Source organism: Phyllostomus discolor, chromosome 15, assembly GCF_004126475.2.
Source record: "Phyllostomus discolor isolate MPI-MPIP mPhyDis1 chromosome 15, mPhyDis1.pri.v3, whole genome shotgun sequence".
NCBI classification, from domain to species: domain Eukaryota; kingdom Metazoa; phylum Chordata; class Mammalia; order Chiroptera; family Phyllostomidae; genus Phyllostomus; species Phyllostomus discolor.
Window position 1 is genome coordinate 4,548,158 of NC_040917.2, and position 10,981 is coordinate 4,559,138.

Here is a 10,981-nt window from a genome sequence, read left to right on the forward strand (position 1 = left end):
ATGATGGAGATGGCCAGTCTGGGGGGATGTGTGTGTAGTTTCTGTCATTCTTATTGTTTTGATTACTGGTGTGGAGGGCATGCTCAGTCTCCTGCTCTGGAATCACGTAGATCATTTGAGAATTGCCTTCTTTTTAAAATAAATAATCAATTATATTACACTTCCAGATATTGGACTATCATGTAGTCACTAAAATCAGGTTGACAGATAATTTAAATAACATGGATAACGTTTGGGCTGTAATAATATGCAAAAAAGATCAGGATATAAATTTGGTTATGAAGATCTCAACTATGTAAAAAAATTTAGGGAAAGACTGACTTTTTTAAAGTTCCTTTGACCGTTTTCTCTCATTAGTGTGATCATGAAAAATTATTTCTTGTGTCATTTCCAAATCTTACAGAATAAATATGTATTGTTTGTATAATTAAAAGGAGGCTTTAAAATAGATGAAACTGTTGTATGTGTTACATGTTTTGTACATGTAAGCATAGAAGTTACAAGCACATACAACACACAGGTGCAGTGGAGTCGAAGCCCGGGAGGTGCTCAATGGGCAGTGAGGACGACTGGCTGAAAGAGGGGTGGACGTGGGGGAGGGCAGAGAACACCAGTTGGGAAGGACAGGAAGTTAGTGGAAAATTTGACAGGGGAACTCAGGGGCCCATTTTTAATATTACCTTTCAGTAGAAACTCTTTAACTCTTTAATAAGGAAATTGTGCAAAACAACGACAGAAGTGAGAACAGCTTTTCCACAATTTATTTTACCTCTTACTAGTTTGATAAACTAGTCTAACGAGCATGAGACACCAACCACAGAAGCCATACCACAACGGGGTCGAAGGACCTGAAGGCCACATAGGCTAACCCCCCACCCCCCCCGCCCCCCCGCCCCATGAATGGGAAACCCCACAGAGTGCAGCTGCACCAGGCCCGCTGCGCAGGGCACTCACCATGCCACTATAGGAGTGGCGTAGCAGGATAGCATGGCCGTAGAGGAGTGTCCGGTGACCGCCGCCTTGAGCAGTCTGGGGAGGGAGGAGAAAGGGTCAACAGGAAAAGAAAACCAAAGCAGCAAACTTAGCTAAGTCAATAACAAGGTCTCACACTCCTGGGGAACAGCTAAGAACATGGCAGCCAACAGAGTGCTGTGCAGAGACGACTGAGGCTATCGTGTCCACCTGCACCACAGGCAAGCAGGTGACCGAGCAGCTCTGGGAGAACGAGCAGGTGTCAGTAAATACTCAGCAGGATTCGTGGTTACTGAGTCCTAGTTCTTCACTGCCTGCATATCCCACTGCATTGTGGTCTGCATCGGGCAGCAGCAACGGCACTTTGGTCACGGCAGCCGTGCAGGGGACATTCAGTTGCAGCCCTTTCTAGCCGCCTCCCACACCCCCTGCTCTGACAAATACGCACTCTCCCAGCCCTGCACACGCCACACTGCCCTCCTGCTGGTGTCTTAGAACACGACATCCCCCCCTGTGGTCTTTTCCGCCCTATAAACTGCGCCTTAAAACTCAGGTTCAAGGCTACCTCCTGTAGGAAGCTTCATCTGATTTCCCTCAGTACTCCTGCCACTGCAGGTGCACATGGCACCTGCAGCCCAGGTATGCACAGCACCTGACACCATAAGCACCTTTCTCTTCTGGACCAGTTTGTGCACCATAAATACCTTTCTCTGCATCACTGTGCACCATGAGCACCTTTCTCTTCTGGACCAGACCATGAGCTCCTCAAGAACAAGGAGCTGAGCCATCAGCACAGAGCACTCAATAAACCTTTGGTGAGTGGGAAACCGGGGTGCGGAGCCCCATCCTCAGGGGGAGGAACGTGAGTCAAGGTGTCATGGTTTGCACATCCAGGTGTTGAGAAGAGGAAGGGACCTGGACCACAGTGGTGGGTATGATGGCAGGAGGCCCAGAAAGTCACCAAGGGGCTGCAGAGTCTCCTGAAGGAGAAGGGTCTTTGGGGGTCTCGAGGATGGGACTGACGACAGCTGACTCTGACGGGCACCTTAAGAAATGCAGAGTCAGCACTTTAACATCAATACCATTCCGTCTTTTCTGACTACAGATAAGAAAATCTCTTCTAAATACAACCCTCCCAATTTCTCCAAATGATTTCTTAAAATAACTTTATTTCCGTGTTATGCTTGAAAGACCTCAGAACCATTCTTAAAATACATGAAGTTATTAAAATTCTAAGAAAAACTGCTTTTAAAACAATAGGAAAATCACTTTTTCACATACTGAGGGAAAAAGGGGGAGTCTACATTCCAAAGTCGTCCCCCCCTCAAAACTCAGCCTCTTTGGGGAGCGCTGTCGCTTCCTGTAGCACGTCTAATTCACTGTATCCAGGAACTGCGATCTTTGCCTTCTCCGATTCACATGCTGTGCCGGGAGCTTAACTTTCCCCATGAGACACAAGCTCCAAAGCCACAAAGCCCGGCAACTCCCCTCCTGCCGATGGTCACAGCAGCCAAAACAGGGCGCTCACAACACAGACTCAGCTGGGAAGGGCTGGGGCTGCTCTCACTCCGGGGCTTTGTCCGTGCAGTTCACGTGTTCATGGTAACATGCCCACACACTTCACGGGTTCACGTGAACACATGTAAAAATGTCAAAACTGGCTGAGGTGAGAGAGACATTGTAGTGTCTAAATTTCCTTCCAACTATAGATTTTACACAATTAGACAATTATAGATTTTAACTGGAGATTTCCTTACCGATTACAGGCTAATTATGCCCCATTTGGTTTTAATAGAGCTGGTAAAAGCATGCACCTAACCCACACTGGACTGTTACGGTGTCACTGTCACCGCAAAGCGATGCGATCTCTGTCACGTGGGCTGCAGTACTCTTCTTCTAACTTGTCGTTGTAATATGGATCTAACTGACTCTGTTTCCAGAAAAATAAAATGTGGGATTTCTACTCTTGGGCCAGCTGGCTAACTTCATTCATTCAGCAAACACTGATTGAATGAATTGTGTGTGGGGATGAACCCAGAGGAGTTCTTCCCTGTGCTTTTTGATTTGATACATTGTGTCAATTTTCCTGTTACATGTGACCGGTCCCTGCTGTAACTTAAGTGAATAAATACAGGGCAGGGCAAAAGTATGAAACTCGGTGTTTATTCTTGTATGATATTTATTACAGTATTATTTGGCATAAGAAAACTGTAACCCTACTTTAGCCTCACCCTATATTTACAGCCTTCCTCGGATATGCAGAACTGCTGATACTTTCTGAAGATGGTTACCACTTCTGGGGTTACTTCTCCAAGATTCGATGACATCCTGTTTCAGGCGGGACAGGGCACACTCCCGCACACTCAGTGAGGAGACAGCCACCACTGCCGGGCGGCAGCTGCATCAACAGCAGAGGGATTCTGCCCCTGGGAGCAGGGCCCGTCTTTCCTCTGGCCACCCACACCAAGCCCTGGGAGCACACAGCAACAAGGCCACACTGGCCTGTGGGGAACCCACAGGGACTGACGAGATTCCAGTCGATCAGGCTAATGGGGCAGTGAGCCTGAGACTGGCCTGCCTTCCAGATCACACTTCAGAAAAAAAATCTTGGTGATTTTGGAAGTTAACATGTTAATTGTTCCTTGGGATCTAAAACATGAGCAAAGTAACCAGTGCTTTCAATTGTACCAATAAAAAGGAGAATTAGGAAATTATGTTTTATGTAACAAAATTAAGCCTTTGGTTTCCAGTAATGCCATCAAGACTTCAGTCCTGCTAATTCCCCAGTAAATATCACACACACACACACACACACACAAAAACGCTCTTTCCTATTTATTCAAAAAAGACGTATGGGTGTCTACTGACTGAGAGTACAGGGCCTGCACTGAGAGTGGTAGAAGTAATAAGCTCGCCATCTGTCTCTTGCCGTATTCATTCATTCAACACTGATATACTGAGTCCCATGTAATCTCCTTCAAGCTATTTGCACACTATCAGCAAAAGAGATGAAAGTCTGAGAACTAATTCTCTGTCCATTCCCCAATACCTCCAACCCCATAACAGGTTATCAGACCCTCCACGCAGAAACATTACCTGGAACCTACATGTCGTTACATTTCAATGTGTGACCCGGACCTATCTGCCCCTCCTAATGAAATGTCAGTCCACCTGTCCCTGCTACCCTGCTGTGACCAGCTGAGCCTGTGGTGTCCCCAGGGACCTGTCGCCAGTCCTGCACAGCCCGGTGATGGAACTGAGCCCCTGGCCAGCTTCGCAGGACTGCTGAGTCCCACACACCATGGGCGTCTAGGCTAAGAAGTTTTTGCCCTCTTGGGGGAAAAGCCACAACCAGCATTTTCAACACTCCTCCCTCTAAGTGCTTCTGGTCCCGCAGAGTCAAGCATCATTGAATAAAGGGTAAAACTGGACTTTTTAAAAATAGCAGTTAAAAATTGTTTTCAGATCTGTACGTGGGTTTGGCCCCACTGTGTGAGAAGACCGAAAGGGTTAATGTCACAGAACAATCTAAAAACACAAACCTGTACATGGAATGACAAGTCCAGAATACATTCAAAAACACCTAAGCAACATGCCGTCTGTATTCTGAACCTCACCTCGAGTTCTCCACAATACCGATTTTGTGTCGATAGGCACTCTGCTGCCACTAGTGTCCCAGGGTGCAGCGGAAACAGCCCAGAGTGCGAACCCACATTGTGAGCAGCAGTTTTGACGGAAGTGCTTCTACACTTCCACTGATCTGGAGTCACACACAGCCGCTGGGCACTGTGTACTCATCCGTCATCCTTCTCTGGGGGGCGGGGGATGAACTGGACCATTGCAGCTGCACTTGGGATTTACTGTCGTAAGCTTACAATGCACCAGCCAAAGAATAATAATACATAAAACCAGAATGGTTCTGAATAAAATCAACTGACGAGGTTTATATACACATGAAAATTATAGGTCTGTATTTCTGTTGTTTTGGGGGGTTTTGGCTGTTTTTTTAAAATACATTCTTGTATTACACATTTGCATATTAACATCTCTAGTATTACATTAAAATTAATTTGCTAACTATACAACATCTAAATATTTTAAGGTTTTCTGATTATCTAATCACTTTTTTCTGCACGACAATGCTATGTTGTTAATGTAAGGTATTTCTCATAATTCCAGGTCCTTAGTATTAGAGAGATTCCTAAAAAATAAACTAGACTCTATGTGCAAACTTTTCTGTATCCTTGCCTATTAGCTCATAACATGCCACCTTAGATGTAGGAGGAGGAACTCTTAAAAGGTGTTTTATTGCTGGGGGAAAAACTGAACCATACCCCCAAAATCAAAAACAGCAGACAGCAAACAGGAAACTGTCTTAGAGCACTTCTCTCATAGCGCCCCAACATGGAGGTTTGCCTTCAAACGTTAATGCTGAGAGTAATCCTTGGGTAGTACGTTGTTTCGGGGAGGAAAACGGAAAAGCCTCCTCCTGTGTAAATTTGCCACCCCCTGGGAGAGACCTTCCTGCACCGAGGTGAACAGCGGGGACCGTCAGGAGCTGGGCCAAACTGCTCAGCTTGGCATTCTGGTCCCCTGGGTCGCTTAAAGCAGGGACACGCCACTTTCACCAGCAAATCACCACAGGTTCCCAGGATGAGTCTAATAACTAATGAGAATCTGCCTCCAGGCAAAATAAATGTTTGTGAGGCCCAGCTGCACATCGTCGCCGGCCCCTCAGCCTGGACAACTTCCCTGCCACACATTTTAACCAAGACCCTGAGGGTGCAGGCAGGCCTGCGCAGGACTGACAGCAGCAGAAATGGGCCCCCGCCACAAGGAAGCATCTGTCTGGTCCTAGCAGGCAATAAATAACACCTGTCCAGGTATGAAACCCCAAGCAAATCACGACTGAAAGGGGAAAGCTAAAGAAAATGGAGCATTTTTTCCTTTTCAGTGGTTTATAGTCTTACAATTGAATGCAGATACCCCTGCTTAGTCAGTCACACCGGAACCTTTCCAGACAATCCAGGGCAGGTGTGAAAACCAGGCAATTAGCTCTGGCCTTGCGGTGACAGGAATCAGAGCCTAATTACGTTGTCTTAGATATACCAGCTGGTTGGAGCGGATTCTGCATCATCCCTCTAACTTCATTGATTTTTATGTGAATCTGCTGTCTTAAAGAGCCTGAAATCTGTGTTTCTAGCAACTGTTGCACCCACCCTCCTCCCCGGGGTGAGCAATTAGTTTAGGTCAATTTGAACTGCAGAGCTCTCCGCAGGGACAGGGCGAGACCACTGAACAAGGACAGTGAATGCAGACATAGCAAAAAGACTGAATTTTTTCAAACCCAATTACATTACTCATGTATCAATATGTGCAAGGAGAGGACATATCCATGTGTTGGCCGCTGTTTGTAACAGTCTCCCAACCCAAACCCTTGTTTCATGGTGTGTCCAAATGAGCGTTTCTGTCCTTTAAGCCTTCCAATATAACCATAGTGTTTTCTGCTGAAACAATGTAGCTGGAGTCATTGAAATCTGGAAGATGTGCTGCGACCCTGTTGAAAGATGCTACAAATCTCAGCCCTGCCCCACCACCCCATCCAAGCTGTGAGCCTCTTGCTATCCATGTGGACACCCAGTTGTCTGCAGCCTCAGGATGCCCAGTCCAGAGTTGGGTCAAGTGTGTGTGACACACTTAGCCCCACAGCTCAAACTGACATAAACTAATTGCTTCCTTTTCTCCTAAGCAGCCTCTTAAATCTACACCTGATTTTGATTTAATACTTTTCAGTGTTGGTATCTTTTAAAATTTTTAAAGTTGCATTAAGACTTTATTAACTGAATAATTTCTCTATACATTGTTGCTTGACTTTTAGGATCAAAAATTAAATGTTGTGAATGTTCTATGAGACAAGTAGCAGGTACAAAAACTGAAACAAAAACTTGGTACTTTTTGTCCCAAATAACGACATCCCACTCCCCCCTTCTACTGTATTCCTTCAGTGACACGACCATGTGTTTTACTCTCCTTTCACCTGTCTCCTTCTCAAACCTTCCTATTTTCTACGTGGCTGAAAAGTGAAAAGGAGTTAAAGTGTCTTCACTTCTTCCCGAGTAAGTCATTCTCTAGTACCTTCTTGGTGCCTCTTCTAGCTTCCCAGTGTACAAATTTTCTAATGTATTCATGCAGAAGTGCTCAAACACAAAACAGCTAACGTAATCCCTACAGTGAAAATGCTAAATGAAGAGAGATGGAAAAGAGTGTTTTAATGGGAAAATTCTTAACACTGGCTGTAGACACAACAGCATGGTGATGACCAGAGGGAAAGGGGGTGGGGGGCGCAGAAGAGGGTAAAGGGTATAAACGGTGATGGAAGGAGACTTCACTTGGGGTGGTGAACATGCAGTATGCGGATCATGTGTTACAGAGTTGTATCTGAGGCCCATATAACTTCATTAATCAATATCATCCCAATAAATTAAAAAGTAAAATAAACTTAATATGCTATAGTATGACATAAAGATGTCAAATGCTGTTTAAGTTGACAAATTTAAATGTATGATTGATTCATTTAAATTTAAAAGTTCCCAAGTTTGCTTTAATTTCTAAAACTTTAAAATGTGAAGTGCCATGAATTCAAAAATGAACCAAACTTAAAATGTACAAAGTGTAACACATATAACAGATGATACAATGTCTTACCTTCATCATGAATTTCTGTAGGGGCATAGAAAAAGAGAAAAAACATTAAATGCATACTATTTCAAAGACTTACTTTAAAATATCCTTATTTGTAAAGGTTTCTAAGTGGAGCTACGTGAACAATGAACACACAAAAACACATTCACTGTGTTTTTAAAACAAAACTGAGTGTTAACTACAGGCAGATAAAAACTGGAGCAAGCAAAACTCTGATGTTTTTATATTAGTTCTTCCTTTTTCTGTGAAAACATGCTGTTCTACCTTAATGTGTGATTCACTGTACAACATAGCTAAACACCAAAACAATACAAAAATACAATCTTAAAATTATACTGTGGAAATGCTTTTAAAACTTTTTCATTTCATCTTTGGTTTAAAATCAGAGTGAGATAAATGGCAACACAACTCATTTTAGCAAAAACAGTGGATTAGGAACACGGTAGATCATAACCAACGTGCTGCAATGAAAATGACCTTGAGCAGTTCCCTAGACATTACAGGATGTGAGATGTGAATTCAAAGAAAAATCACAAAACTTTTGTCTCTAAATGACACAACTTTTTCTCATGATATATAATAGCTATTTTTCTTCTACATAACCTAATATGTGCATATATCCCTTTGTTTTTCTTTATGTCCATAAAGTTCCTTTGACCTATTCCTAGGTGATGTACACAAATCAAAAAGAACTAAGAAGAAAACATGACACTACTTGTCCAAACCTAAAATGTAGTTGTCACAAGCACCTAAGTCCTAGAGAGAAGAGACCCACAGGCCCACCCTAATTTTACAGAAAACAGCGTGTTTTCTGACCTACACACTCACAGATGCCACTGCTGGTTCCCTGGAACAGAAACACAGGGTGATATGTATATGACTCAATAGCAATTCTACTGGGACTGACTTTTTTCACTTTTAATATCATAAGTTTAAGGAAAAACTGTCAAGAACCATACCATGTTAAGCTCAGAAAACGCAGGCTGCTCAGTGACACGCCTGCAGCTGACGTCAGCGATAAGCAACGTCAGGAGGTTACTGTCCGTGTTGAAACTGAACAATCACGTGCCTGCGTGTGACCGCTAATGAGGCAGATTCTCCAATTGGAGAATTAAGAAAAATCATTTTAACTCTCAGAGCAAAGAAAAACAGAGCTCCAACATTCTGCTACAGAACATGGTTTATAACAGATGCTTCTTCATGAGATCACACTGCCCCAGGTTTGGAGACTTTTCTTTCAGAAATGTTCTCAGTCTGACTCTGTCGCCCACCCAGGCTGAGCCACTTTGGAACTGCACTGAGTAGAAAACAAACGTGGAGTCACTGAGAATTCAGAATGTCTCAGGCGTGTACTACTGCGGGCAGAGTGTATCATAGGTGACAGTAAAACGGTGACTTCCAGCAATTAGCAAAGACTTGGATAGCCTTTTTTGCAAGACGGAAAAACAGCACGTGCAAAAGACACAATACTTTCAAAAGATAATCAACAACATGAAAGGATTATTTGTGGCATTACTTTTTATATAAGCTACCTATTGGTCAAGTTCGCCTAAGTGGTAGGTATTAACCAAGTTCTAACATTGTAAGATTTTCAGAAGAGGTCACTGAAGGGCAAGAAAGCAAGATGCATTGAAACAAAGGGTATACATATATTATTTTAATCTCAATGTAAACTGTACATAGTTATGAAAAAGGGCAACATAAAAAGTACAAAAAAATCTTTAACAGTTGATACCATGATTTAAAAAAATGAAACCCATGCATAAAGTATTGAAGAAAACAGCCTCAATTTAGGTGTAAAGAATAGCATTTTTATGCTCACAGTTAGTGTAATAAAGGAATTAATTAATTTATTTTCCTCCTGAAAATTTCATCAGATAAGAGCCTGCATTTCAGCAGACAGACACAGAACAGACGGCCCTGAAGGCCCTAAAGGCCGTAAACACAGGCAGAGCCCCGGCACAGGATCTGACCCAGCGTCCCACCTCAGAAGTTCTAGGAGAATGATCCATTTACACAGAAACACAAAGGGAGAACTTCAGTCATTTTAGGCTAAAATTGCAAACGGCTTTTTTATACTCAATGTCCCAATTTAGTTTACTCGGGAAGGGACAGGTCAGATGAAGCCTGAAATGAGAACAAGAGCTGAGGGCATACGCCAGTACAACGCCCCAATGTGCAACACCAGCACAAAAACCAGACGGAAGCAGCTTCCTGTTGAACTCAGACACAGCTGGGTCTGGGAGTTGACGAAAAGGAGCCTGTGCCACATGACCTGGCAGATCTGAAGGGCCTCAAGCATCGTCTTAGCATACGCAAATGATTGTGAGTAGAAAAACCAAATAGCAATACTTCATTCTGAAACTTGTCATCAAACATTAGATGTTAATTATATTCCACCTGCTGCTGCCACAGAGAAACAGTAACTCAGGTGATGTAAAAAGCTCCTCCACTTAATTACACCTCTCAGTCCAACCCTGAAAATTTTTAACTGTTACTTCAGTGGCATGAGATTACAAGTCATTAAAACATTAATACTCTGTGTATGGATTTGTCTTAGAAGAAACTTTCGTGGGTTAATGTTAGGGTAAACACAAGGGTAAGAGTTACGGTGAAGTTAGGGCCATAACTGCTGTAAATATTAATGTGTTCAGATTAGAATGAAAGTGCGATGTGAAATTAGAACAAAGGTTAGGACGAGGTTGTGAGTTCAGGTGAAAGTGAGGATGCAGTTTGGGGTGAATCTAAGAGTTCGGATGACAACTAGGCGAGGACGAGTTATGGTAGAGTCAGGTTCACAGTAGGTTTATTGTGAGGTTCAGAAACATACTGAGCAAAAGGGAGAGAGTGTGGTGCAAAGGATGATTTGGTAAAGACAGTGTGGTTTAGAGAAGGTTTTAATGAACCTTTACCAAAATATCATCTCAGAAATTATTTTTAAAAGAGAAATGAGCAACAAGGAGACAAGACATACACTTGGGGACTATGAGAAGGAAGGCATGGCCAAATGTGACAACAGACCAGGGCGAGGTTCTGGCTCAAGGGCCCTAAGTAAATGCCCAACCTCACACACAAAGCACCCATCATTAGCTTCTTCGTCCTCTGTCCTCTCCACGCATCGAGCTGCCAGGGTTCTCCTTACACCCTCAGCTGACAGCCTCTCCTTACAAGTGGGGATGGCCTGCTGGACTTCATTATGTTAGGAAAAGGAGTCATTTCACCACCAAAGACCTGGGCTGTTTTAAATTAACAATGACTAATGATGCTCCCAACCAATTTTAGAGGGCAAAAGAAACCGAAGATTAAC

The 10,981-nt window shown here is 43.3% G+C and overlaps 1 protein-coding gene across 1 annotated transcript in view; it reads right to left on the reverse strand.

The window, feature by feature from the left end:
• RYR2 (ryanodine receptor 2) overlaps positions 1-10,981 on the reverse strand; it is a 533,272-nt gene that overhangs the window by 320,099 nt on the left and 202,192 nt on the right. The window contains 2 exon segments of the mRNA XM_036016051.1: positions 955-1,029; positions 7,678-7,692. Of these exon segments, the coding sequence (XP_035871944.1) occupies positions 955-1,029; positions 7,678-7,692 (90 nt within the window).